The following is a 26,791-nucleotide window of genomic DNA, read 5'->3' as shown; positions in this document are numbered from 1 at the left end:
AATTAATATTAGTAAGTATAACTAGTAGTTAGGTCAGGGAATGTACTTAAGTGTAATAGATAGTTTAGGCGTGGTATTCCTTTAGGTAGGATAAAGGAAAAAGGTTAACCTAGCTGCTGAGAGTAGAGGACCTATAGCTGGTGCTAATACTACTTAGTTATAAAGTATTGTATCTCTTAATAATTAAGTAATATGTAGTAGGCTTCTTAATATAAAGATATTTTATTAATAGTTAATAAGCTAAGATTTATACAAGTATTAATAGATATAATTTATATACTAAAGGTAATCTAAGAGGATAATTAAAGTAATTAGTTTTAACTTATGTCTCTAACTAAGTTTCTTTTACTGCCATAGATTTATGCCATAACAGACCGGAAGCTGGTCGAGAAGGTCTTGTCCCCAAGTTCCTACGTTTAACAAATGCCATCAAAGGATAGTTTTCAAGTAAAGAGATAGATTTTGATTGTCGTATATCGAGAACTAAATGTAGCTTCTATCGCTTGAACTTGTCAAGAACATTCTTCCACAGTCCACCCTCCCAATGCACTTCCTCCGATCTCTCCGTTTCTTCCCACTCCCGTCTACCTGTGTTGAGGTCCACATCTGAAGCGGACCAAAAAGTAGTCTTCTTTGAAACCTTCCACCAAACAAAATTGAAAATGAAAATCACGGTACCGAGGTACTTGAGAACAAAAACCTCGGGCTTGAAATGGGGGATAAAAGCATCGTAACCTATAGTATCCCAGTTAGCGATAGATCTTATTTCCCGATAGAACAGATGGTTCTTACCATTGAAGACAATGACCAGAAGAGAGATGCATAGTGAAAAGTATGAGCCGTATGGCTGTAGAAACCCAACATAGGGCATATCAGCTGCGACGATTCCTTGCGACTTCAATGCTTGTCGGAAACGGATGTGAGAGATTAGAATAGCAACCCAGTTGAGAACAGCAAAAACCGTCACAAGGCTGACAAAGTAGCCAAATACTGTAGAAGAAGACTTGCTGGCGTTCATGTACCCCAAGCAGATGAACAAGGACGTGATACCGACAGCGAATATCGGGTTGCCGTTTTCGCGCGCTTTGGCAAAGATGCGAGGCGCTTGGCCATCTTTGGCGAGACCGTAGAGAGACCGAGAGGCGCAGTAGATGTCTGCTAACATTAATCCAAGTACATGGAACACGGTGAGAGACGAGTTGGCATACCTGAGCTTGCGGCACTTAGAGTGAACACTAAAAGGCATCCGTTGATAATGTCGGCGAAGATGGGGACACCACCTAGAGTCACTGCAACGACGAAGGGTGAAGCGGCTAGAAGGGGCATGTTAACCAGCTGATCGACTAGAATCATCTGAGAAACTTACCTCCACTCGTCTTTTGCTTAGTGGCGCCAATAAGTTGCTCATTATCATAGGGAACGGCCATGCCAAGTACCAAGACGCCAAGGATATAGAAACAGGCGATTCTCCAGAACGTCTGCTTGACAGCTCGAGGGACGTTCTTCCGCGGGTTTGGGGTCTCGCCGAAAGTCATGCCTACGACTTCAGTGCCCTATTCATCTTATCAGTAAAGCGTCCTGGGAAATCACAAATCTACATACCGTGAAACCAAAGCACGCTTGGCAACAACAGGCCCAGAAACCGAGGAATCGTCCCTTGGGCCCCTCAAGCAGGTACTCGGCAAATGCTCCAGGGTCTTGCCAGTACCGAAAGCCGGATCGATGGTGGTTCGGACCGCCACCCATGGCAACCACGAAAGTGGTGATTATCAGAGTCGTCATGATGAGGACCTTGGCAAAGCCAAGCCAGAACTCGGTCTCGCCGAAGCTGTTGACATGAAGAATCTAGAGCCTTGTTAGATACAATGAGAACACTGGCTGAGGCTTTCAGGCTGCTTACATTGACAGCTACAATAGCGACGCCAAAAATGGTGATCCAGATGGCCACGTTCAGATCTGGTCTCCAGAATTGGATGACCAGCCCAGCAGCCGTAAGGTTTGTCGGCGTGGCTATGATGTACTTGAAGAAGTAGTTCCAGCCAGTTGCGAAACTATACCATGTCAGTTCGGAAGTTTCCGCAGGAGAAATCATCGTACCCGAGAGCTGGATCAACCATGCGCGTCGCGTAACCTCCGAATCCCTTATTCATGGGAAGAAAAGTCGCCATCTCTCCAATAGCAGTCATGACGAAGAAGACCGTGATCCCTATGAGGATATACGCAATCAAGAGACTGCCTGGCCCGCCTCTGGACAAAGCACTGCCTGTACCGATCACAAGTCCTGTGCCGATTGCACAAGCAATCGAGAACATGAAGACCTGATGTGGCTTGAAGTCCCTTCGTAGTTCGTTAGGCTGAGCCATTTCGCCCTGCCTTTGCGATTCGACCAGGCCAAGGTCGTTGGTCTTTTCTTTCTCAAACGATTCAGTCATTGTAAAACGGCCTTGCAGTGTCTTTTGGTTGTTGAGTCGCTGTTGAGTAAAAGCTGTTAATGCGTCCGACATGTCGGTCTTTATCAAAAAGATTCGATTGTAGACCAAACCCTTTTAACCTTAGTAGCAGCCACCGAACCTTATCATGGCCTCGGTCCTGCCCACCGAGGTGGGTGCTTGTCATGTCTTCCACCCAGTCTTACCCCATGATACCCCACAAGCTATCAAAGAATGGCTCCGAGTCTAGGATCGAGTCAGGCGACTAAATGAGGGTTGATATCATTCGGAACGCGTGGCAAAAATGGAAAGGAGTTTGTTACCCCGCAATGATAAACATGGGGAGGTAAGACCGTTGCCCAGTGCCGAGACCTCGGAGAGTGCTCGCCGATGCGATGGGCCGGTTAATTTGTAGTCATCTGCAGCATGGCGGGATATACGCGCTTTCTAGCCCACAGAAGCTTTTCGGAGTATCGGACCAATATCTGAATACCCAGGCACCTACCGGAGTCTCTTGTTGTCACACGAACATTATTCAACAACCCCGGCTATCGGCAGGCCACAAATATGGCGAACAAGCCAGCCCAATCTATGTCATTCTCGGAGCTGGAGTAGTCGGATTGACTACTATACTGGAAATAAAGAGACAACATCCTTCTAGCAATGTAGTATTCTCATCAGAAATATCCCAGAAGACTCCGCCTCTACATACGCATCAGCCTGGGCTGGCGGGAACTAGATTTATAATGCAACTGGCAATGGGCCTTAGGCGTAGTATGATAGACGGGATACAGGTCAGTTGTTACAGCCGAAAGCTTGTACCAATATCAAGATGCAAATGGGAAATTATAGTCTTGCAGAATAGTCTTGTAACAGAAGAATATAGTCATAGTAGTACACTAATGCTGTCCTTCGGTTGTTCCTGTCCCGGCCTGAAGCATCTAAAGAGCTGCCCTTGTCTGTATGCCCTGCCCGATCTCCTCATGTATGACCTCATCTAATGAATCCGCCACTCTCTTGATATTACTCTGGTTGAGCCCTGAAATGTTGATGCGACCGCTTGGTGGAAGGTAGATATGATGCTGGTCGATGAGTTTCTGGCACTGTTGAGGACTAAGGTCCAGGTATCTATCGGGAATTAGCACAGGTCTTCAACGTTGAGCATAGATACCACTTACGAGAAGAGCCCATTCTCTCTCAAAATATGGTTCCAATCTCCCGGTGTCTTGTAAAAGTCAGTTCTTAGACCTGCATCGATCATGTTGTTGACCAACCTTCAAGACTTGAGTCAATCTGTGATGCAATTGTTTGCGGAGATGCTTCAGCCGATGCTGCATCACGCACAGCTCTTCAACCCTGCGAAGTGTCTTCGTTAGCATCCATTTGCTCTACTTGGTCTTGCCACAAGACAAGGGCTTACCACTCAGTAGTGAGCTGATCAGATTCCAATACCAGAGTGGCCAAGCGGCTACCATATGCAGGAGAAGACGAAAACTCCCAGCGTATTAAGCATCGGAGTCGATCTTGAACCACCGCTGCTGTCTCGGGGCTTGAGCATACAGCATGTAGGGCACCGCATCGTTCGCCATACAAAGCAAAGTTCTTAGAGAACGACTGGCATACAAACATGTCAACGCCCAGAGTAGCGAAATGTCTGATTGCATAAGCATCCTCCTCAATGCCATTGCCCAATCCTTGATATGCAATGTCAAAAAAGACAAAGTGACAGTATTCTTTTAGCACCGCACCAAGTTCTTGCCACTGTTCTCTCGTGGGGTCGGCACCTGTAGGGTTATGACAACAGGCTTGTAGGATGAAGACGCTTCGAGGGGGTGCAGTTAGCGCTGCTGAGATGATGGAAGAGAAGTCGATGGTTCGTGTCTGGAAGTCGAAGTATGGGTATTCGATCACTTCAAGGCCGACGAGTTCGAACATTGGCTTGTAGTTACCCCAGGTAGGGGTGCCGATGTAGACTTGTGGACGGGGAGAGATGGATTGGCTCAGGGCTAGGGCAGCGAGGTGGTTGGCTCCCGTACCAGAGATGGTCTGAACTGACGCGATCTGGGAGCTGTTAGTGAGCTCTTGTCAGTACTGCAAGGGGTGAGGACTTACGCTACCAGACTGCAGGACCTCGCAGTCTTGTCCGAACAAAAGACGGGCAGCATGGTTCAAGAACCGCTGGTTTCCTATTGTGATCTCATACTATCATAGTATTAGATGTGACGAGACAAATATGTCCAGAAAGCAAACTCACGTCATGTCCAGGATCATTCTCAGCCAAGATTGCCTTTGCCTAAAGTTACAAACGCGAGTCAGTGCTCATCCCCCTCACTCCATTGCATCGTGTATACCTTTGCGACAGAGCCGAGCTGACTGTAGAGGCCACTTTCGTTTCTGTAGATACCAACGCCAAGATCAACCTTATCGGGGGACGTATCCTGATCGGCCGCACGCTTTAGAAAGTACATGGGGTCATCGGGACCCTTTCGAAACGAGGAGAACATGTTGAGGGATGTGTAGAGTGCTAGTATTGGGTAAAGCTATTGTGAAATGAACGATCAAGGGTATACGCCACGCATGCTTTTAAGTCGATAAGAAACGATAGGATTGGACTTGACTAGGCGAATATAGAGAGACACGGAGAGGTAACACCGAGATTTGGCATTGTAGCCGCAATGGCCGAGGTGGTTGCTCGGTGGGCTGGACCGGGCGAATCCCTGGAACTTTGCTCGGTTGGCCTCGCCGAGTCAAGAAAATTTGTATCAGCAGCCACAATTTACTAAGGGCCGATAGAGAACATTCGGATCGAGTTGGTCTACGCCAATAGCACCATAAGTGTCAGTAAATTGCTTTTCGGGGAAACAATTCATTCTCGGCACGGTTCTGCAAGGCTCATTCGTAGCCCGATTTGTCGCATCTACACCAGGACTTTCGATCAAATGAGAAGAGTCGAACTCTCTAGGAACAACGCAGTCAAGTAGCATTAAATTAAGGCAGTTAGACCTAAGTACTCCATATAATCACAAGATGTTGATAACCAAGATTAATTATAGCCTCGTTGATTACGGTCTCTACTTTCTATCCCCTTGCAGCCTTAAGTTCTGCAGCATACCAATTCTGAATCGCCCTAACATCATAACTTAAAGCAACTGTATCAAACACATCCAAATGCTCCTTACATAAAGCTCCAGAGTTCGACAACCGAGCCACCCACTTTCCGTGCTTTCTGGCAGCTTCCACAATCCTGTCAATGGCATCTAGAAACTCGGGCTCGTCACCCTTGGCCGGGACATAGCCGAGGAGAGAGAAAGCCAAATCATTGGGCCCGATAAAGACCATATCTTGACTGGAGTTAGCTCTGAACACATGGTGGGGAATTTGTTGGTGGCTTACCAACGCCTGGCACAGCACAGATAGCATCGACGTTATCTACTCCTTGCCGCGATTCAATCTGAACGCACACAATAGTCGTCTCATTGGCCGTCTTGACATATGTCGCAATATCGACGTTGTGAGCAAACCCCGCAAATGGTGATCCTTGTCCCCGGAGACCTTGCGGTGGAAATTTGGAGTACTTTACTACCTCACTTGCTTCTTCGGCAGTGTTAACTTGAGGTAGAATGATACCACTAGAGATATCAGTAGGAAGAATTAGTGGTTCAGTATGCGAGCAACTTACTGTGCACCACTGTCAAGAGCTCTCTTGATAAGGTCAGGGTGGGTCATTCTTAGACGGACAAGAGGCGAGACACCGGCGGCGGCAATGGCAGCGGTGGCGTCATGCATGGAGTCATCGCTAATATGACCGTGTTCGCAATCAATGATGACAGCCTGGAGAAAGCGTCAGGGAATATCATCCAAGCATAAATCAGCTAAACGTATGGGTAGGAAGCTTACATCGACTCCAGTGGAAGCAACAATCTGAGCTGTCCGGAGAGACGGTAGCCCCAAAAAGGTCATGATGGGTTTTCCATTGGTGTGTAGTGCATGCAACATGCGTAGTTGCGGGTTGCGCACTGGGGCAGTGATTGTTGATGCTCGTACCATGGTGAGAAGTGTGGTGTGAAGTGTTAATTGGGCAGAAGGGGGATTATTTCTCGAACACAAAATTGTTAACTGAACGGAATTATACTACAATTCGATTACGTTCGGTATTGGTACTTATCAGGGAATATTAACGCTGTACAACTGGTTTTCCTAGAGAAGTGACAATGCAGCTATTTCGGGGCGTGGGGCCGAGTTCCCTTTCGCGTCTGCCCCGAAAGCTGATGCCGAGGGACCGAGCTAACGCTAGGCCAGGGTCGCTATGGCAAAAGACTCCTCGTGACGAACTGTGAAATGTAATGGGCTCGTGGTGAAGCATGCAGGAGTTGATCTTTGCAAATATTGCTCCTAGGTCTGTGGCCTTGCCATGTTTTTTTGAGAGGTGCAGAAACCTCGGTGACTTTGAATTTAGATTTAAACCTTGATTCATTGAATGGTTTCGGATGTCACAGATAAAACAATATTACTTTATGAGTATGATTAGCTAGACTCTCCATATGCAGGAACACCGTAATCAATGCAGAAGGACTCAATCAGAGTAGATGGTTTGTCACTGCTACAGGCGATTTATTCAAGTTATCAGGGCAATTTTCGGCTACATGAGACTTCATTCTGCTATCTGAGCTATACGACTTCTCCCTTCACGACCAGGTCTTGGCCCAAACCCTACTCCCCAGTGTCACTCCAGATCACATTCCACAAGGATACTAACCAATCTCTCAGTGTGAGAACAGTCTCGGTTCGGTACCGTCGGCCTCAGCCTCAGCCAGAATCTTCTTATTGGCTCTAGTCAAGTCCCACTTCAAAAACAGACAGGTAAGGCCGCTCAGCGTCGCAAAGACAATTAACAAAATCATCGCCATAAGATATCGAGGTTCATCCTGGTCGCGAAAAAAGTACGGGCTCATGATATTTCCAAGCTGCGCGATAACGTTGATCATGCTCGTAGCGACCGCCTTCTTTTCTGGTGTCTGGTTGAGAACGCCCGCAGCCCATGAGTACACGAGACCATTGGCAGCGAAGCAGCCAGTAACATATAAGAATGATGCCACATATCGCGCCGGTCCGTTGAGCGTCGAGACGGAGATGACGAAGCCAACTACTGAAATACCCATAGGGATGGCAATGTGGTAGGACCGTTCGTTTCTCTTGTCGCTTGACCAGGAGATGAACAGGGACGCAATGGCACCAATGAGGAATGGCGGTGCTGTGCATAGAAGGGTAATGGTACGGGAACCAAGACCGAAGCCACTGACGATAGAAGGGTAGAAGTAATTGAAGCCGTAGGCGGCATGGTTGCAGATAAGCATAAAGATCTTGGCTTAGAGTCAGTATTGACGAAGGTATAGGGAACTGTTCAAGGCAACTTACGAAAACCCATGTCCGGTAGTCAGTCACAGCTCGCTTGAATCCCCACCAGACAGAACGATTGCTCTCTTGCGGAATGCGGTCCATGGCAATCCGCTGATTAGCAACTCGAAGCTCTTCCTCAGTGAAGAGCCATTTCTGACTTCCAGTATGAGACTCGGGAAAGTCGGGGAGGAGAACGACGGCGCATAGGGCAAGCAGGAAGTTGACAGATCCGATGATGATGTAAAGCCACTGTGACAAATCTTGTTAGCATCATTACCCCACTGATACGGAGTTCAACATACCCTCCAGCCTGCGAGACCTCGAACCTGATCAAGGTTCGAAAAGACACCAGCCGCAATGAGACCAGAGAAGGCTGTTGCAACGACAAGGCCAGAGTATAGAATTGCCATACGCAGACCGAGCTCACCGCGCGTATACCAGCAAGACAGAAGAAAGAAGACTCCAGGAAAGAATGGAGCTTCTGCGATACCAAGGAGGCATCGAACGGTGATGAGATGGCCGAAGTTATCGGCGGCGGCGGTGCTGGCGGAAACAGCAGACCAGACGCAGGCCCAGATGGGGAGGTAGATCGAAGGACGAACGCGAGTAAGGATCATGTTGCTAGGGATCTGCATGACCATGTATCTGTTGTTCCAATGTCAGTTCTGAGTTGAGCAGTAGGTTTGGTAGATGTACGAACCCAACGTTCAGGATCGAGACAGCTGTGCTGAACTGGGCTCCAGTAAGGTTGAGATCCTTCTCAATACCGTTCAACTTGGCCTGACTATTCTTCAGATTAGCTCAAGTCAGATCCACTGCAACGAAAACACCTACGCGATGGCAGTTCGATCGAGATAATTAAAAAGATACAACAACCAGATAATCGGCATCAACGTAAAGTCCAGCTTACGAACAATACGTCGAGACGTCTGCTTGAACTGCTCATCATCAATGGGATGATCATCGGTCTGTGCCTTGGCCAGCTTGATACTGGGTTCCTTTTGCCCAAGACCCTCGTCATGGAAGGAATCGGGCTTGGAGTTAACAGTATCTGCCATTGTAACAGCAAGAAGTATAGTGTATGAGTGATAGAGTCTGTTGAGGATAAGAAGCTCAAGCCCAATGTGAGAGAAAGCTAGATCCCTAAGGGCTCCTTCATATACCTTTTCCCGCAACTGTCCACCCTTGGAAGCAGATCCTTGGGGTTTTTCTCTTTTCGGCTCAGGATCTGGGGTTTGGATCCGGGGTAAGAGAGCGAGCCAATCGCATGGCGGCCGAGGATATTTTCCTCCACGCCATTTTAGCTTCGCTCTTCGTCCGACCAGCATCAGGCGCGGTAGCGACTTGACTGGTTTCCCCGCACTCTTCCCCGGATAACAGCAACTGTGCGGGGGATGACGGGGTCTAGACTCTCGGTGCTCATCAGCATGAGGAGATCATAGATTGCGACTTGCTCGTAGCTTCTGATTGTCAAAGAAGCTGTTATGTAATCAATTTGTCACAATATTGTGAGCTCAGACCTCTCACAACTGTCTAGAGTACATTTGGATCGAGTACACGCAATTGAGGCCGAGAAAATGTCACAGCCACCCAGAAAAAGAGCGCGACATACCTCTGAAGTCGACAACAAGCCTGCAAGCGCAGCAGCCTGTGAAAGATGTCGATCACGCAAGGTCAAGGTATACAGGCCAACTATTTACACAATCTGCTGTGACTAATCTCTCAATGTCAGTGCGGCGCCGAGTTTCCCATATGCAAAGGCTGTCTCAAAGCCAGTACTCCGTGCATGATTGCCGATCCATCGGCCCTAAGACCTTACACTCGAGAGTGAGTTCTCGTGACTGTCTGGATGTAAAGAGATGCTCACTAGAATCTTGCTTTAGGGAAGTATTTGCACTGGAACAAAAGTTGAAAGACCTTCAAGAGAGGGCAGCAGCGATTGATACTTCAGTTGCAGTTCAAGATGACCCTCTATTCTCTCGTCAAGCAACTGTTGGTCGAATCGCACATCCACCGGACGTTGGTCGGTACGTTGGTCAAGATACAGGCGTCAGGTTTGCCTTGACTATTATTCAGGACATTAGCTGAGACGCTGACAGGCTTTTGCACAGTTTTTTACTCTCAAGGCTTCATTCAGCGTCGGATCGGTTACAGCAGGGTTCATCAGGGCCGTTAGACGATATTCCAACGCCGCTCATTCGTATTGAGTACCATTCACCACATCCGTTCCCAGCTTATGATATTGCGATACAAGCTATTGATCATTAGTAAGTCCAGGATTTGATCATTTGGCCAACGAGTCACCACAGACACTTCAAAATAAGACATCATTAGAGTCTAACGGATTTGCAGCTTCAAAGAGTTTCACGTCGCACACCCTCTTCTTAAGCGAGAGGTGCTTCAAAGCTGCCTTGAGCAGGCTCCGGACTGGACCACCCAAGAAAGAATCAACTTGACAGCTGAGCAGAGGCACGATATCTTCCAGCTCTATATGGCCATTGCTATTGGCAGCATACGACTCTTTCGAGATAAAACATTTGACCAGCATCCTTTTGGTTTCTTCAGTGCCGCTTTAGAGATGAACCCTCCTGCAGAGTCTCGTTACAATACACTTGGGAATATCGAGAATCTGATATTGATTGCTCGCTTTGGTGTTTATTACAATATTGGTATGTATGAGGTCCACTTCACCAAGCCTACCGCTCTATCGAGTGCTAATACAATCGACAGGATGCTCACTATGGGAGCTAAGTCGTCTCTGTATGAGGAGTTGCATCGAGCTGGATCTACATAGACGACGCCCCAAATTATGCGGCACTGATACCTCGCTCCTTCAACAGTGTCAAAAGGTCTTTTGGGAGGCTTATCTCCTTGACAGGTTCTCATCAAGAACTTTAGGTCGTCCATTCGCAGTAGCGGACAGGCTCATTTCCACTGATATCCCGAACTCGATTCCGTCGCCCCACGAAGAAGACATCTCGGTTTTCCAATGGTTAATAGGAATTGGACGCCTTTCCTCTCAAATCCATTCCGCGATGGAGGAGAGAAGACCGAATTCCGCATCATTCAGTGTTGGACCATCTGCAACCTCAACTCCCGACCTTGGTGAAGTGTTATGTCAGTTACGCGGTTTTCACCACGATCTAGGCAGTTGGCATGAGTCAGCGCCATTCTTCGATAACCCGAGCTGCTTATTCGAGACAAGAGAATTCTTCGAGTTGACATACCAGGAAGAACGACTTCGTCTGATCCGCGCAACTATTGAGGTTTTGGGCTCGAAAACTATGCTACCACCTGATGTACTTCTCGAACCCTGTCTGCAAGCCGCCCGCGCAATCATCTGTTCCTTCGCTGCTTTGCGGGGTTTAAATATGATTACTTTTTCGAGAGCTTATATGCACCTTATATTCACCGCGGCGTTGGTTATCGTTGTAGTGCTCGAGACGCGTATTCATCGACAGGATGGGCCTAGTCACAAGACAAGGTCGTCTGGAATAGATGCTGAAGAGTGGCTGCGAGATCTTGTTGATGACCGGTGGAATGCTGAAGCGAGAGATATATGGAATGATCTATCTGTAGCTGGTTCATTGCTATCGTGGTTCGCAGACTCTATGCCAGATATGGCTGTGTATAACCAGTTCTTCCAAAGCTTGCGCCACCACCTGGAGACGGCAGGATCCTCTGGAGAACAACCTACGCAGCTGGTGCTGGAAAGTGCTGCGCCGGGTTATGAAACGCATTCATCTCGCAATACTCCGCCCTCCGATACTTCAAACGCTGAGAACAATGCTGCCTTGAATAGAGGAAATCAGCTGGATATGGGTGGCATGAACATCCTTGATCTCACAAGCATTCAGATAGGTAATCCGCAACTTAGTTCGCTGAGTGAGGGCGGAATGCCAGAAGGGTGGCCACTTGCCTATGTGTTAGGGGTGGAGGGCATCTCAGCGGGCTTATCGGAGTTTGTGTGGGATACCGTGGTTCCCTGGGAAGAGTCACCGGCAAGGTCATCAGACTTTTAGCTCAGTTTCACAGGACTGTAAGTTCCATTGCAATTGTTTCATTCTGCCTACATAAATATGTATCGAACAGTGCTCCCTTTGCCCTAGCAACCTTGGGACTTCATCAATCTGACTATTCATTTCTTGTTCTCACGCAAGAACTGAAGTATACCATCCGTGGCCCCATTTATCGTAGCAATTTGAGTCTCATCCGTCGCAGCAGCAATATGCGGCGTCCCAACGAAACGCGGACACTTCCAAAGCCGCTCATACTTTGCCAATGTCGGCGGCTCCTCACAATGGCAGTCAAAACCAGCACCCCAAATCTCACCTTGCTCCAACGCATCCGCCAGATCTTCCTCATTGACGATCCCACCACGTGCTGTGTTGATCAATATGGCTGTTTTCTTCATCTGCTTCAACTGCGGCGCTGCAATCATGTTCTTCGTAGTGGGGGTGAGAGGGACATGTAGTGTCACCACGTCTGCGACCTCGAGAAGCTCAGGGAGGGTCTTGACGCGTTTGTAGGGTATTGTGTTCCAGGAGCTTTCGTTGTCGTGGAAATATGGATCGAAAGCAATGATCTCTGCTTGCAATCCGCCAACGAACATATGTGCAATAGCTTGACCGATATGGCCCATTCCTACAACTCCAATGATCTTTTTAGACAGCAATATTCCGGCTACGGTCTCTTTTCGAATAGCTTCGCCCTGAATTCTCTGTCGGATTACCATCTGGGGCACTTCCCGAGCGACAGTCAACGCCAGACAAAGCGCCATCTCTGCAACAGCCGAGGCATTAACGCCAGGAGTGTTGCAAACTTTAACATTGTGTCTTTTGCAAGCCTCGACGTCAATCTTATCCAAGCCGACGCCCTGTTTGCCAATGACCCGTAGCTTGGGAGCGGAGGCAAGGTCATCTTCTGTGATGTAGTAATCCTTGATAAGGATTGCTGTGGCGTGGGAGTGCCAATTCTCTGTGCGAGGATCGCCATAGAGGATGCAATCAAAAGACTTTCGGGCGTATTTTACGGCCTCTGGATGAAAGTCACTGAGGATGTAAAGTTCAGGTTTGGTGGCGGAATCAGCCATTGGTGCGGTGGTTGGTATCGAACCCATTGTAAAAGATGGCGTGGATAGAGGTTTCTGCTGATGGCATGAGTGGCTTCATGATAATGTTCCAACTATATAATGGACCCAAACACCTCGCAGACCGTCGTTGGGAGGCTTTGTTATCGAGCCAAGTCCTCGGCATTAGAGCCATCGGGCGTCTTGCGAGGTTTGAGGTCCGAAGGTAGCAATATCGCAACCCCGCACTATCTTACCCCTCACAGTCACCACTTCACATGAATCGCATTCGGCTGTACTAGTGCCATGATTTTTTTATTTTTTTTCAGCACCTATTCCATTAGGCTTGACCATTGAGAGTTTGCCGAATAATCTCAGATAAGCTTGGTCGTTACATACAGAGTTGTTGCTCAATTCGGTTGAGCCTGAGAGATTATACACAAGATGGCAGCTGTGAGCTGCCTTAAATACATTGGTCCAATATCCTGAGCGCTGGCCTTGACTGCTCCAAGCTGATCACCAACAGCCTCAGTTGGTGAGAAGAATGCAGCCGGGCTTGACATTGATATCAGAAGCTTACGAATATCGAGAGCCATGCGACCATAGTAATTGAGTCGAGGGAATTGTCTTCCCACCACGTCGACTTTAGCAATGGCAATATTGAACGCGTCATTGACACCATCAACCTCAAAGCTATCCGCCCATGCCTGGCTTTCGGGTGATTGATGATAGGAGCGTGAGGAACTGGGAACAAATGATGGTACGGTATCTCCAGAGTTCTGGAAGGGGAATGAAGACGGTGGCGGGTGCCATGTCATACTTGAGCCATCTGATCCCAAGTGACTCTGAGGAACGTCCCAGGTGGTGTTCTCTGCTGTTGCGTGCCTGACGATGGTTCGAACAGCCATGAAGTATAAACACGTAAATGCCATGGTCAAAGAGCTGTAGCCAGTGATGAGAGAGAGATAAGAACGACCGGTCATGTGAACGCGGTCCAAACTTCGCGCCACAGCTGCGCATATTTGTGAAATCTTCAATCTCTTCATCCGACTCTCCTCAGTATTTATATCGCCTAGAAACCGAGTGATTGGCTCAGATGTAGGTTCGGAGTCATGCAAGTCAGGTCCGAAAGAGAATAGAATCAGTAGCTCCCTGACTGCCAGTCGTAACATAAGGGTGTTATATAAGGAGGTCTGGAAGAGATAGATGTTACAGCTGTCTGGCTCATCATGTGGCAGTGAGCTGATTCTCCAGCTAAGGGCCTGCCCGAGGTGATGCTCGAAATCGTCGCAAGAACCTGACGATTGGGGACTGTTTGTAGCCTCACTAACAATCTGAGATAGAAGTCGGGCATATTGGAATAGTTGTTTGTGATATACGTCCCGAGAAACGAGACGGTGGGTCGTGGAAGGGGAAGTTCGGAGATTTGATATGATCTGTCCATGCTGTGCACATTGACTAGATGAATTTGATGCAGGATCCGCTGGCAGAGGAGTAGTGATATGTTTGACATCAATACTCGGTGGTCTCCCCAAAGCGGCACATATCAGGACATCCAGAAAATAACATCCCCAAAACGCCCAGCGTCTCTGCTGAACATCCAGTAACGACATGGAAGCAGACTTTGGGTCCTCCCGATGATATCCCAAGGCGATGCACTTATTCATCGCGAAGCTGGACAGATGCCAGGCCGATCCAGCGGCAGAGCAGTGCACGGCAAGAATGACCAGAAGTTGTAGACACTGGATTATATCGATGCCATCTTCTTGATTAAACACCCTATCGAGTAGTTCCATGCACTTTCCCAGAAGGTGCACTGACACCCAGGATCCTTGTGATATGGGGTAGGCATCGCTGACAAGTGGCACGATAGTTATGACAGCGTATGCCATAAAAACATGCGCCGGGTCTGTAGCGACAACCCTTCTGAAATGGTCCTCTTCAACGTGCGATATGGCATCAATGCCTAGTAGCACCTTGTCCACAGGGAGGCGAGGAAAACGAAAGTCGACCACTGCGAGATATATCTCGAGGGCTTTGTTCGCGTCGGCGGGGGGTATACGCAAGCGATGCTTACTACCCTGAGGATGATGTAGATATGCCGATATGCCCTCCCATAGTGAATCGGGGCGAGCGGTAGACTCAGGATCACCGCCGTAGGTCTTTGTGATGCCTACAATTAAACGCTGGGTGGAGAGGTGTTTGAGGAACTCGCCCCGACGAGAAGACGGCTCGGTCATGGCGCTTAGTGAAAGGAATCTCATATTCATGCTTGTCGATTGCGGTAACGCTGCACTACCCTGGTGCTCAGATGGCTCCGCGGCAGCATCTGACGAAGCCCTTTCAGGTTCAACCGCTGCAGAAGCATTGTCATTACTAGTCTCGCCTCGGTCATGACCCCGAAGCTTCTCTTCCAAGATGTCAATCTGCTCCAGCAATCGCGTGACAGGTCCTTTCCGCGCAGCGACTCTGTTATTACCGGATATAATAGTCCCCTCGGACGCTGAGCCAATGCATTCGGCTTGAGCTTCTTGGCATGGTTGACAAACAGGGACTGTGCGATCGCATCGTTGTTTGCGGCGTGAGCATCGCTCGCAGGCGAATAGTCGCTGTTCGGACATTGAAGCGGATGGAGAGCGAGTGCAACTTTACCGTTCATTCGTTGTATAATGATAACGTATTGAGGATTGATCATCTCGGTGCGGGTCCGCGAGATGCGGAGAAGATCTCGCGGACTCCGCCCGAAGGTAAGGGTGCCCATCACCGGACATCCCGCGACGCTAACTGCAGCCAATTCTTAATCTTATTTACACTCGGCTTATGAAGCGTCAGTGGCCAAGTCGACTTAGGGTTGATTCAATTGTAATGGAAAGTAGCCGAGTTAAGTTTCTCCTGAAGAAATCGTTGCAATTTATCTCTCCATTTTGATCTCTAACGTCCTTCACTTCGAAAACTGACGACAAACCAACCGAGTAATTCACTTTACCACAGAGATAAAACTCGGATCCAAGATAGAATGGAAGCAAAGAACGGAAAACACATCACGGTCGACGAGATCAAAGCCTTAGCTCAAAAGCGCTTACCAGCATATATCTGGCGCTATTACGCTGATGGAGCTGATGATCAATTGACGACTTTGCAGAATGACGAGGTATACAAAACGTGAGTATTACTACCCTAGAGCTGACCAGATGCGGCGGGTGACAGTCGTTCGCGTCGCGTGGGGTGCATAATCCTCTGCCGCCATGAGCGTGTTGGGGCTGAAGCTTCTTCCTACCCCTCAACCTTATCACAGCTCCCACGCGAAAAGAATCACATACTAATATGTTTGCCTCAACAGTCTTGTCATTCGTCCACGCATTCTTCGAAATGTGTCTACAATTGATACCTCAACACAGATATTCGGGAAACACTATGACGTGCCGATAGCCATCGCACCAAGCGCATACCAACGATTAGCTGGATACAACGGCGAGATAGACGTCGCCCGAGCCGCTTTTGCCCGTGGCACGAATGTCTGTCTTTCTTCCAACGCCACAACATCCCTCGAAGACGTTGCCCAGGCCCTACCTCAACGCGATGCGAAGTATCCTAAACCATGGTTTCAACTATATTTTGTGCGTTCCCGACGCATAACGAAAGAGCTTATCAAGCGAGCAGAACGAGCGGGCTTTGAAGCTCTCGTTCTGACAGTGGATACGACAACCATGGGGAATCGCCTGCACGAACGCACGAATCCGTTGAACTTGCCTGCTGATTTGAGCATGGCTAACATGACTACTATCAAAGGCGGTGGCGCATCGAAGGGTCGATTGATTCTGAACGCGGAGACTGCGGAAGAGGCTGCTAAGATTGAAAGGGAGCATTCGGATCTTCTCATCGACTCAGCCTTGACTTGGACGGAGACAATTCCCTGGCTACGATCTCAAACATCCATGAAGATCATTCTCAAGGGAGTTCTCACAGCTGAAGATGCTCTCCTAGCGGTTGATGCAGGCGTTGACGCCATCATTGTATCAAACCACGGAGGTCGTCAACTCGACAGCGTTCCAGCTACACTTGAGGCTTTACCTGAAGTTTCTAACGCTGTAAAGGGCCGCATTCCAGTTTTATTTGATGGTGGGATTAGCAAGGGTACAGACGTCTTTAAAGCCCTAGCTTTAGGGGCAGATCTTTGCCTGTTGGGAAGGTCAGCGCTATGGGGTCTAGCCGTGGATGGGCAACAGGGGGTAGAAACGGTGTTGAACATCCTGGAGAGAGAGCTGTGGCGTACAATGGTGCTGAGTGGCGCTGCGGCAATTACAGATATCTCTAGATCAATGGTGGGAGTGCGGAAATCTGCTACAGCCTTCGGCATTGCAAAGCTGTAAAGATAGTGTGAAGACTTTACGTTGTGCTTCATTTGTCGATTTCTTATCGCGTGGTTGTTGGCTCCAAAGTCGCAAACCAGACTTTGCATTATTGTTTTGATACGAAAATAGCTACTCAAAAAAGGCGTGAAAGTTGACAGTAACGATGCAGCTGAGAGACGGATCCAGGTACTAGTTTCAATAGTCTATAACTCTTTTCATCTCATTGGGCTGTGAAGCTGTAGGGTAAAGGGGCAGCTCAAGCCTCAGCGGTCTTTGAGCTAACAATTTAGAATTACAGTCTGTGCAGAAGTGGATTAAAATAGGTTATCTCAACACCCTATTGGCCCACCCATAAACACTAACGCCATGACGTAAATTTCGACCAGTTACCTGGTTTCAGGTTTATTACAGCTCTTCAAGGGGCCCAAGCCACTGCCCTACCATCGGCTGTTAGCCGAACAAACCGCGATGACCGTTGCTAGCTTCTGCCTTTGATGAGCAGCTAACTAGATCGAACATCCTTGAACCTTGCAAGGAAACAAAACATGAGCCGATGCCAAGAGGAATACGGGGTATCCGGAATACGGCGCGGACTTTAGTTCAGCCAAATCACAGTCGCAATTTAAACGACAGTTGAAGTCCTCAGCCTGGCGCAATATGGTTATATTAGCTTCGTGAAGACGAGTCAGTGTTTGGCTATTGCGAAGAAATTGCCATATTAAGTAAACGCCTCTTTGACATGGCATTAGATTAGAGTCCTTGTATATAACAGCCGACGATCCCAATTCTGCTTGCAGATCACACACTCATTCATTCCTTCTTTTTTCCCAGTCATTCTTTACTGTTCATCACGCTCTTTAGCAATATGAAGTCGATCATTACCTTTGCGGGCTTGGCCTTTGCCAGCTTCGCCGCTGCTGGCCCTTGCAGGCCTCGCACAACAACAACAGCTGCTGCGGTCTCTTCCTCCACCGAGATCGCATCCTCCACTGCTACTGAGACTGCTGCTGTTTCTACCAGCACGGACTATTCCGTCCCTGTTGTCTCTGAGAGCTCCACTCTCGCTACAGTGATTATCTCGGAGACTAGCGCTACTGAGACAAGTGCTGCTGAGACAAGCGCTACTGGCACCACTACTGCCGAGACAAGTGCTGCCGGTACTACCACCGCTGAGACTACCACTGCTGAGGGCACCACTACCGCCGAGGGCACCACCACCGCTGAGACTACCACTGCTGAGGGCACCACTACCGCCGAGGGCACCACCACCGCTGAGACTACCACTGCTGAGGGCACCACTACCGCCGAGGGCACCACCACCGCTGAGACTACCACTGCTGAGGGCACCACCACTGCTGACACCACCACTGCTGAGGCTACCACCACTGAGGCTACCACCACTGATGCCGAAACCACATCCGGTACCGCAACAGAGACCACTACCTCTGCTGAGCCTACTGCAGACCAATCTTGCGATAACGCCGGCCTGGAGTATGCCATCTACGAGCACACATTCTACAACTCTGATCCTCCTCATTTCTCCTCCTTCGACCCTACTTTCTTCCATACCGCCACCCCTACCTTTCAGGGCGAAACCACTCGCATCGGTATTCCTCCCGGCACAGCATCCGACACGTCCTTCGCCATCTACGATGACAGCCCCGTTCAGAGGTTCCAGTACAAGGCCGTCAACCACCAAGCATTCCTCTACGCCCCCGATACCGGTGACTACAAGGTCACTATTCCCAACTCCGATGAGATCACCCTCATCTGGTTCGGCACCAAGGCCATTTCAGGCTGGACTCGCCAAAACGCGGATCTCGAGCAGGACTACCCTGGTGGCACTTCCAAGTCTTTCACCATTCACCTCACCGCTGGCACTTACACTCCCTTCCGACTCCTGTGGGCTAATGCTCAGGGCGATCTCAACTTCATCGCTGAGGTCCAGGCTCCTGATGGAACGGTCATTGTCAATGGTGATGGTAGCAATAACAGGTATTTTGTTCGCTTCGCCTGTGATGAGAGCACACCTTCTTTCCCTGCTTTCGGCGGAAGTGGTTAAACTGCTGCTCATTTCTAGCGGTACATATGGCAAAGTATATAGCGCTTCTTACATGAAGCCCGAAATATCTTCAAGTATATAGCTATTTTAATACATAACACTCAACGATATTACCATTCTTAACTTGAAAAATACGTATCTGTTACTCAGCCACACATCTCTTGGCTGGTTCTCAATTTCAACTTTGGGACTGCATCACATATAGCATTTTATAATTCTGACACTACTACAATTCATAATAAAAGCTGTAATTTTGAGACACCGACATCCGTGTTATGGCGTATCGGGGTTCCCTCTTTAAAAGACATACTTGAACCCCAAGCTCTGATCTCCCTCTTTTCCATTGCCATCCTTACCCTCTGCGATCAACCTCTCCTTCTGTCGCATGCGGTACTTGAGAAGAGCATAAATGAGTCCGACGCAAACAAGTGCCAAGACCTCTCCTCCAAGAGAGATTGCATTTCCCATGACGTAACGAGGAGCATCCTGGATGGGATAGATCTGCGACGCAGCCATTCCGGATGCGTTTGCGAGTGAGATCAGCATGGAGATTGCGACAGAGCGCTTGTAGTCTGGCTGCATGTTGTTTGATACCCATCTAAACATCGTTAGTTCATTGCCCGCCATGTGGTTGGGTGTTGACATACGTTACCAAAACAGTGTTGAAGGAGTAGACGCCACCGCCAACGAGGAACATGGCAAAGAAACCCGCGGCCTTGTGACCGGTACCGACGACTATGGCATATCCGACGATCACTAATAGTGGAGAGTGGATAAGGCAGATAGCTCGGCGGTTGAGGCGGTCCGAGACGTAGGTGGTGGCAGCAGTGAAGATGGATGCCAGAACGTAGACAGGAATGCTGAGATAGTTGGCTTGGAGAGAGGTATAGCTGCATGATTGGTTAGTGGAGTCCAGAAAAAGAGGTAAAGATACTTACTCGAGGCCCTTGAGAAGAGTAGGCAGGAATGTGCCAAAGCCGAATAGTGCGATGGAAGCGCAGAACAGGGAGACGGAGGCAAGCCAGACGAGGGGATCCGTGAGGGCCATGACGACTTGCTTCCACGAGAAGCCTTCCGTTTCCTTGAATGGATGGTTGCGCTCTTTGATAAGCACCATAGTCGATTTCTCTTCTTCAGAGAGGAACCAAGCTGTCTGCGGAGAAGTCGGGAGACTCAGCCAGCAAACGGCTCCGATGACGAGTGAGATGGCACCCTCAATGATGAAAAGCCATCTCCAAGCTGACAAACCATGCCGCGCACCCATGGACTGAATGCCATATGCGATAAGTCCACCAAGTGCTCCAGAAAGCGCGATGGAGACATATAGGACCGCAACGCGCTTTCCTTGCGACGCAGGTGGATAGATCTGAGAGACGACGAAAGTGAGAGAAGGGAAGAGACCAGCCTCGAAGAAACCGAGGAGAACTCGGCAAGCGACGACTTGGCCGTAACTGTTTACGAAGCCTGTTCCCAAAGTAATGAAACTCCAGCTTATGATAGCAATAGCAAGGACACGACCAGGTCCGAACTTCTTGACGGCGAGAACCCATGGTGTTTCAAAGACAACGTATGAGATATAGAAATACATGGATACATCATTGAATTGGGTTCCATGCATGCCTGTATCTTCTTCGAAGCCGAAAACTCGAGCGTTTCCTAGGGTATCACTGTTATCTTTCTGAGCTGGAGTTAAGGTTTGCAAGGTCCTTACCGATATTTGTTCGGTCAAGGTATGCAAATAGAACGAGCAGTGCCATCTGCGGCATGACGAACTTGTCAAACTTTGACAACACCTTTTTCTCGACTTCAGTGATGTCGTTCATCTCGCCAGAGTTCTGATCGAGCTCTTGTTCGAGCGGCATCTTGAGCTCTGACTGTTTCTCGGCGGCTTCCATCCTGGCCAGTGTTGACAATGTTGAATCTGTATTGACAAGGCGTTGGAAGAATACGAGGTGTAAAATGTGGATTACAGGTTCAGACCTACTCTTTTAAGGCCCCAGCTACATGTTACCATGCCCGGGTTATCACCAGGTGATCTGCTGCACGAGTTAAGCGATGGTCACTTATCCACCCCCGCATTTGATAGTCTGATAGTCAAGTTGTAATAAACCGTCGGCGGAGACAGAAAACTCCACAAGTGGAGATGATTAAGGTAAATCCTTCCCTTTTGAATGATTATACATGATAGAGATGAGATAAGACTGATATGAGATGATAAGAGATTGTTGGAGCCTCTCCAGATTGAAAACTGAAGCTGCAAAACTGAACCGTGCGTTGATTATCTCCGATGTGATTCGAAAAAGTCTATCTACAGCACAATCAACCAGGAGACGTTATTAAGCTGAATAACAAAGTTATTCTCCCATTACCGCCTCTGGAAAGTCAATTGAATCTAAGGTTACCCCGCGTTTTCGACATCCTTGCAGCCATGCAAAAAGGTTATGTCATAGTTCTTCGGCAAGATTGGAGTCGCTTCCGAGCTCCAATAAGCTTCCTAACGAAGAATAGTCTCCGCCGACGGCCGACGGCGGACAAGCACCCCACTCTCAGCACTCGGCCGTGATATTCAATCTCGAGAGCGAATTATGACCGTCGGGGACGGATACAGGATAACATCTGAGGGGAGAGTATTCATAATCAGACAAGACCTGGATTTATCAAGGAGCTGTTATCGAAAGATTAAACATTGACAGCAGCAAATATCTTGAGATAGAGCATTCGAGATCTTGCTTGAAATCACCAACTTGTCAAACCAGCAGGCATCATCATGGGCTCTCTCAGTTTACCACCATTCAAAATCAGCGAAGTCGATCTCGCAAAATCACTTCACGAAAGCTGTCAATTCGGCGCTGCGCACCGCTATGGAAAGTAAGTCATTGTCGCGAAATGACCTTTTTTGCCAAAATTAAACCCGTTACCTAGGGCTTCTACAGAAACCGGCATGGCGCGGCTCAGCCTCGATGACTCGGACAAGCAAGTACGAGATTGGTTCATCACCTATGCCAAGTCGCTTGGATTGAAGGTTTCAATTGATCAAATGGGTAACTTGTTTGCTATTCGGCCGGGCAAGAACAATGATTTACCTCCAGTCATGATGGGCTCGCATTTGGATACGCAACCCACTGGCGGAAGATATGACGGTATTCTTGGCGTTATTTCGGGTCTTGAGGTTTTGCGAACGTTGAAAGATCATGGTTATGAGACTGCGGGACCTATTGGAGTAGTGAACTGGACCAAGTACGTATCCCGCAAAGACTATGCACTCTGAGAATTGGCTGACTTTTCGCAGTGAGGAAGGTGCTCGCTTTCCCAAGATGGCTGTGTCTTCAGGCGTATGGGCCGATGTCATTCCTCTCGAAACTGCATGGGATTTGAGGGAGGTCCTGGCTGCTAACCCCAAGTCGATGAAGGAGGAGCTCGACAGGATAGGATACTGCGGTGATCAGCCCGCCTCGTACCGATCGAATCCTTTCGCAGCGCATTTCGAGCTACACATTGAGCAGGGGCCGATTTTGGAAGATGAGGGTCTCAAAATTGGCGTTGTGCACGGTAAGGAAAGCCCTTTGACGGAGGTTGTACGGTTATTGACAGCTACAAATAGGCGTCCAAGCATTCAAGTGGTTCAACATCACCGTCAAAGGCCGAGACAGCCACGCAGGTACAACACCACTATACGCTCGCAAAGATCCCGTCTTATGCGCCAGCAAAATGCTCGTCGCCGCCAATATAGTCGCCAAAAAATACGACGGTCTCGCAACAACCGGTATTTTCACCACCGACCCTGGAACCGTCAACACAATGGCGCATACCGTCAAATTCACCCTCGACCTTCGTCACGTCAAGGATGAAGTCCTAGCCGAGATGGTAAAGGAATGCGAAGCAGAATTTCAACGCATCTCTCATGACGATAGCGAAAAGGGCTGTGAAGTCGACTGGGAGCTTCTTGTAGACAGCCCCGCTGTCAAGTTCAGCCAAGAGTGTATTTCAGTCGTGGAGCAGAGTGCTGCGGATGTTTGCTCGACGTTGCCGCAGAATGCGGAGGGTAAGCTTTGGAGACCTATGATCAGTGGAGCGGGGCATGATAGCTGCTACACGAATCGGGTTTGTCCTACGAGTATGATCTTTACGCCGACGAGATCGGGAATTAGCCATAACCCAACGGAGTATTGCTCGCCTGAAGATTGGTAAGTCTTTTCTGTACTGAAAGAGTTGGGGATGATATGCTAACATGATGTAGTGCACTTGGCGCGAGTGTTCTTCTCGGAGCGGTTTTGCGATATGACAAGCTTCGTGCGACGAGAGTTGAATAATTCAAATAGCTGTTATTATAATTTCGATGTCTGTGGTGTAATACATCAGGTGTATAGAGAAATAGCAAATCTTGTTTGATTGGACTCAAGAACAAGTCATGATAAGAATATTGAGCCGGTAATGAGAGTGAGACGTTATTGTTTTTTCCCCCCCGGGAATGAATTAATCAAACAATGATCAGATGTAATGACCGTAGGCTCCAGGGATAATAAATATTGACTAGACATATGGCGCTCACGGATACCATGATTGGCTCCATGATAAGGTCGTTGGATCTCAGCGATACAGATCAAGGAGCCCCCTCATTTAGGAAACCTCCTGGCTATATGAACATACAGAATGAATATTGTTAATATCACTTCTACGCTCCATTCGAATACTACCTAGATTCATATTTTATATCGTACAATCGCGACCATTTGTATTCCATGACAGACATGATGTTCGCCGACACTAACTGCCGGTCTTCCAATCACGTGCCCCGGATATCGGGCGCAAACTCGGACCCCGCTATCGGTAATTCACTTCATCAATCGAATACCGCGAGTCTGACCTTGTCAGCATCTCATTTCGCGCAATGAATCATGACGAGCATAACATTCCGCAACCGCACCGCCAAGTCGCGGGCATAAGGCGCTACCGCTCCAAGTCGCAAAGACCATGTGATCTATGTAGGGCCCGAAAAGTGCTCTGCAACATCCCTGATCCGACGCGTCCATGCCAGCTTTGTGACCGCACAGGACGCGATTGCACGTTTGTGGGGAATCCGAATAAGAAGCCGAGGGATAGTCGGACGAGGCGGCTGGATTCTGATGGTGGAGGGACGCCGATTGTTGTGCCGCAGCCGGAACAGGCGCTTGCGCAGGATGCGGGTGTGTATGAGACGCTGCGCATGCCGGATGGTGAGAAGACATGGGGCCTGAAAGATACTTTGCTGACATATTTTAGAAACCCAATCTTCCGGTATTGAGCCAGGACTCGACTTAACCCCTCTGGATGGCACAGTATCCCAATCCATCTTCTCCCCAGGCGGTGGGATCAACTGGGACATATCATTCGATCAACACGGCATAGACGGCGGCGACCAGCCGTTTGACTTCTTCGCCAACGGCGAACTTCCCAATCTTGAGCCCCTCGATGACCCAACGCCCTCAGACGATTACGGAGAAATTCCCATTACCACCCCCGGCAAAACAACAGAACCTCCCGCCAGCCCAACAGCCCTATTCGAGCGCCTTTCATTCGACCAACGGCCAGACCACTCAACGTCACTAATTGGCTTTTCTAACGAGTCGGATCCGTTTTCTCTTAATCATTTTCCGTACTCGAGTAGTGATGAAGTCGACTTTTATCGCGTTGCGTATCGACGGCAACAGCATCCCCAAGATCAAACGTTCCCAGCGAATCCTCCTATCCATTTTTTGCAGAGTCAAACGGGGACTGCTATTGAGAGTCAGAAGATTGTGGATAAGTGTATGTCGTCGCTGGGTGATAGGGAACATCTGGAGAAATTGGTGGATCGAGAGACAGGCGTGGCTTTAGTGAAACTGTATGCCTCTTACGCCCCTCTGTACTTGATCAACATACTTACTTAGCCATGTACAGGTACTTCAGGTTTGTTTTCGAAGACTTACCAATCCTTTCTCGCTCTCTCGTCTTTGAGGACTTGAACAAATTTGTCGCAGAGGCATCGACCGGCTTACTCGCGGGTATATACGCCCTCGCACTGCCCTTCACCCCCTGGGACGAAAAGCTCTGTCTCGACAGTGCATATTTCAAGCCTGACGTCACTGATCTGTGGCAAGTCTCCTACACATGCCTCCAAAAGGAACTTCATTTCCCCCGTCTCTCCACCATCCAGATATTCCTCCTCCTTCTCAATCACACCCCTTTTGATGTCGTCGTTGTGGAGAACCCGTTTGTATGGTCCTTAGCAGCTTCCATGCTGGCCATGGCTCAGTCACTTGGCTTGAATGTCAATTCGACTGGATGGAAGTTGCCGGCGTGGGAGGTTCGCCTTCGGAGACGGTTATGGTGGGCTGTTTATGTTGAGTATACTTGGCGTGCAGTAACTCATGGTCGATCTTCTATGATATCTGACGATGATTGGGATGTCTCATCACTTACATCTGCCGACTTCACTCTTGATCCTACAGCCATCATACCGGAGAGCATTCGAGATCAGTCACTCGAATATTTCATTCGTTTGTGCTCATTGACAGAGATCACTAGCGGAATCTGTCGACAATTCTTGTAAGACCTCTTTGTTGCCCTATTTCTGGCCATCCATTGCTCTGGACTGACAACAATAGCTCCCTACGTGCTGCATCACGGCCTCAAATTCTTGACTCACTTCTTGAACAAGCTCGTGGGCCACGTCAGCAGCTACTCAAATGGCTAGAAGATCTTCCTGAATCGCTAGCACTCAGGCCAGAGCCAAGTGACAGTGATGCAGATGACTCCGTCAAGAGTCACAGATCCCTCTACGTAGCATATTACACCACGCATATCCTCGTTTTACGTGCGCTCTTACGTCCCATAATTGACAGCAACACACAGCTCAATCATGTACAATCTTCCGTGGAAACCGTCCTCCAAGCATGTCGTGGTCTAATCCAAACAGTCATCAAGTTTATCCGCGGCTTAGATGCAAGACATCAATCGGCATTTTGGCCTGCTTATACACGGAACTGTCTAGCATATCCCGGACTATTCTGCTACATGCTCTGTCTCCAGAAGCGGCAGCCTGATATGACGGCGTATGACCAGAACCTTCTCGCAACATGGAGAAAGACTCTCCGCACTCGAATGCAGTCGTGGCCCTTTCTCCGATTTGCTATTGTCAAGGTTGACGCTATTTACTGGAAGAAACTATACCAAGACAAGAATTGAGGTTTTGATTGGAACACGTGGAGCATTGATGTTGCAAGCGGAATGCTATTTACTGTAATGAATAATCACTGAACTTATAATATGGAAGATTCTATATCTAGTGGTCATGGACTGAACGCCGAAATGCAAAAAAAATATTGTTATATTCTGTGTCTATTCTTGTTATACTCTGTACCTAATTTTGATATACTCTGTGCTTAAACTAACATACTGTGTGTTTGTCGTGAGTCATATGGCCGGGACAAATGATATGCCGCGTTGCGCATGTACTTACCCACTT

The 26,791-nt window shown here is 48.6% G+C and overlaps 11 protein-coding genes across 11 annotated transcripts; 5 read left to right on the top strand and 6 right to left on the bottom strand.

Moving 5' to 3' along the window:
* Nucleotides 1-496: 496 nt before the first annotated feature.
* FOBCDRAFT_237618 (amino acid permease/ SLC12A domain-containing protein) lies at nucleotides 497-2,432 on the bottom strand (the record flags this gene model as incomplete). The annotated part of the gene is made up of 7 exons (XM_031175255.3): nucleotides 497-735; nucleotides 793-1,158; nucleotides 1,209-1,313; nucleotides 1,367-1,553; nucleotides 1,603-1,845; nucleotides 1,901-2,051; nucleotides 2,098-2,432. The coding sequence occupies 7 exons, from the start codon at nucleotides 2,430-2,432 to the stop codon at nucleotides 497-499; spliced, it is 1,626 nt and encodes a 541-aa protein (XP_031046388.3).
* A 938-nt stretch (nucleotides 2,433-3,370) lies between these two features.
* Nucleotides 3,371-4,933, bottom strand: FOBCDRAFT_198031 (pyridoxal phosphate-dependent transferase; the record flags this gene model as incomplete). The annotated part of the gene is made up of 6 exons (XM_059608899.1): nucleotides 3,371-3,557; nucleotides 3,608-3,703; nucleotides 3,850-4,490; nucleotides 4,542-4,631; nucleotides 4,684-4,722; nucleotides 4,781-4,933. 6 exons carry the CDS (start codon nucleotides 4,931-4,933, stop codon nucleotides 3,371-3,373), a joined length of 1,206 nt encoding a protein of 401 aa, XP_059464358.1.
* Nucleotides 4,934-5,507: 574 nt separating this feature from the next.
* Nucleotides 5,508-6,476, bottom strand: FOBCDRAFT_130465 (Pyruvate/Phosphoenolpyruvate kinase-like domain-containing protein; the record flags this gene model as incomplete). The annotated part of the gene is made up of 4 exons (XM_031175253.2): nucleotides 5,508-5,770; nucleotides 5,823-6,058; nucleotides 6,109-6,260; nucleotides 6,327-6,476. The coding sequence occupies 4 exons, from the start codon at nucleotides 6,474-6,476 to the stop codon at nucleotides 5,508-5,510; spliced, it is 801 nt and encodes a 266-aa protein (XP_031046386.2).
* Nucleotides 6,477-7,192: 716 nt separating this feature from the next.
* FOBCDRAFT_237615 (major facilitator superfamily domain-containing protein) lies at nucleotides 7,193-8,884 on the bottom strand (the record flags this gene model as incomplete). Its single annotated transcript, XM_054703659.1, has 5 exons — nucleotides 7,193-7,789; nucleotides 7,845-8,075; nucleotides 8,129-8,471; nucleotides 8,527-8,610; nucleotides 8,661-8,884. The coding sequence occupies 5 exons, from the start codon at nucleotides 8,882-8,884 to the stop codon at nucleotides 7,193-7,195; spliced, it is 1,479 nt and encodes a 492-aa protein (XP_054559634.1).
* Nucleotides 8,885-9,789: 905 nt separating this feature from the next.
* Nucleotides 9,790-11,848, top strand: FOBCDRAFT_130264 (uncharacterized protein; the record flags this gene model as incomplete). The annotated part of the gene is made up of 4 exons (XM_059607866.1): nucleotides 9,790-9,853; nucleotides 9,964-10,093; nucleotides 10,179-10,495; nucleotides 10,557-11,848. 4 exons carry the CDS (start codon nucleotides 9,790-9,792, stop codon nucleotides 11,846-11,848), a joined length of 1,803 nt encoding a protein of 600 aa, XP_059464357.1.
* A 116-nt stretch (nucleotides 11,849-11,964) lies between these two features.
* FOBCDRAFT_237611 (D-isomer specific 2-hydroxyacid dehydrogenase) lies at nucleotides 11,965-15,515 on the bottom strand (the record flags this gene model as incomplete). The annotated part of the gene is made up of 4 exons (XM_059610164.1): nucleotides 11,965-12,972; nucleotides 13,165-13,166; nucleotides 13,294-13,319; nucleotides 13,366-15,515. 4 exons carry the CDS (start codon nucleotides 15,513-15,515, stop codon nucleotides 11,965-11,967), a joined length of 3,186 nt encoding a protein of 1,061 aa, XP_059466892.1.
* A 395-nt stretch (nucleotides 15,516-15,910) lies between these two features.
* On the top strand, nucleotides 15,911-17,317 carry FOBCDRAFT_156459 (FMN-dependent dehydrogenase; the record flags this gene model as incomplete). Its single annotated transcript, XM_031175189.3, has 2 exons — nucleotides 15,911-16,056; nucleotides 16,235-17,317. 2 exons carry the CDS (start codon nucleotides 15,911-15,913, stop codon nucleotides 17,262-17,264), a joined length of 1,176 nt encoding a protein of 391 aa, XP_031046322.2. The 3' UTR covers nucleotides 17,265-17,317.
* A 652-nt stretch (nucleotides 17,318-17,969) lies between these two features.
* Nucleotides 17,970-19,431, top strand: FOBCDRAFT_216633 (GLEYA domain-containing protein). Its single transcript, XM_059609460.1, has 2 exons — nucleotides 17,970-18,408; nucleotides 18,460-19,431. Exons 1-2 carry the CDS (start codon nucleotides 18,112-18,114, stop codon nucleotides 19,306-19,308), a joined length of 1,146 nt encoding a protein of 381 aa, XP_059464356.1. The 5' UTR covers nucleotides 17,970-18,111; the 3' UTR covers nucleotides 19,309-19,431.
* A 174-nt stretch (nucleotides 19,432-19,605) lies between these two features.
* On the bottom strand, nucleotides 19,606-21,203 carry FOBCDRAFT_237608 (major facilitator superfamily domain-containing protein; the record flags this gene model as incomplete). The annotated part of the gene is made up of 4 exons (XM_059610163.1): nucleotides 19,606-19,906; nucleotides 19,956-20,198; nucleotides 20,247-20,982; nucleotides 21,020-21,203. The coding sequence occupies 4 exons, from the start codon at nucleotides 21,201-21,203 to the stop codon at nucleotides 19,606-19,608; spliced, it is 1,464 nt and encodes a 487-aa protein (XP_059464355.1).
* A 700-nt stretch (nucleotides 21,204-21,903) lies between these two features.
* On the top strand, nucleotides 21,904-23,618 carry FOBCDRAFT_257913 (uncharacterized protein; the record flags this gene model as incomplete). Its single annotated transcript, XM_031175185.3, has 5 exons — nucleotides 21,904-22,176; nucleotides 22,231-22,545; nucleotides 22,598-22,857; nucleotides 22,910-23,492; nucleotides 23,546-23,618. Exons 1-5 carry the CDS (start codon nucleotides 22,076-22,078, stop codon nucleotides 23,616-23,618), a joined length of 1,332 nt encoding a protein of 443 aa, XP_031046318.2. The 5' UTR covers nucleotides 21,904-22,075.
* Nucleotides 23,619-24,171: 553 nt separating this feature from the next.
* On the top strand, nucleotides 24,172-26,663 carry FOBCDRAFT_216631 (fungal-specific transcription factor domain-containing protein). The gene is made up of 4 exons (XM_031175184.3): nucleotides 24,172-24,521; nucleotides 24,568-25,168; nucleotides 25,225-25,872; nucleotides 25,932-26,663. Exons 1-4 carry the CDS (start codon nucleotides 24,197-24,199, stop codon nucleotides 26,509-26,511), a joined length of 2,154 nt encoding a protein of 717 aa, XP_031046317.2. The 5' UTR covers nucleotides 24,172-24,196; the 3' UTR covers nucleotides 26,512-26,663.
* Nucleotides 26,664-26,791: the final 128 nt, after the last annotated feature.

This window comes from Fusarium oxysporum, chromosome III (assembly GCF_013085055.1).
Source record: "Fusarium oxysporum Fo47 chromosome III, complete sequence".
Taxonomy (NCBI): Eukaryota; Fungi; Ascomycota; class Sordariomycetes; order Hypocreales; family Nectriaceae; genus Fusarium; species Fusarium oxysporum.
Note: the sequence above shows the minus strand (reverse complement) of the source record. Positions and strands in the feature narration are given on the sequence as shown.

Excerpts from the sequence above, each read along its gene's own strand:
- FOBCDRAFT_216633 (XM_059609460.1), top strand. The coding sequence starts at position 18,112 with ATGAAGTCGATCATTACCTTTGCGGGCTTGGCCTTTGCCAGCTTCGCC. Across the intron at positions 18,409-18,459 it reads AGACAAGTGCTGCCGGTACT|ACCACCGCTGAGACTACCAC; the intron begins ACCACCGCTGAG and ends GCCGAGGGCACC.
- FOBCDRAFT_216631 (XM_031175184.3), top strand. The coding sequence starts at position 24,197 with ATGAATCATGACGAGCATAACATTCCGCAACCGCACCGCCAAGTCGCG. Across the intron at positions 25,169-25,224 it reads GGCGTGGCTTTAGTGAAACT|GTACTTCAGGTTTGTTTTCG; the intron begins GTATGCCTCTTA and ends AGCCATGTACAG. Across the intron at positions 25,873-25,931 it reads GGAATCTGTCGACAATTCTT|CTCCCTACGTGCTGCATCAC; the intron begins GTAAGACCTCTT and ends TGACAACAATAG.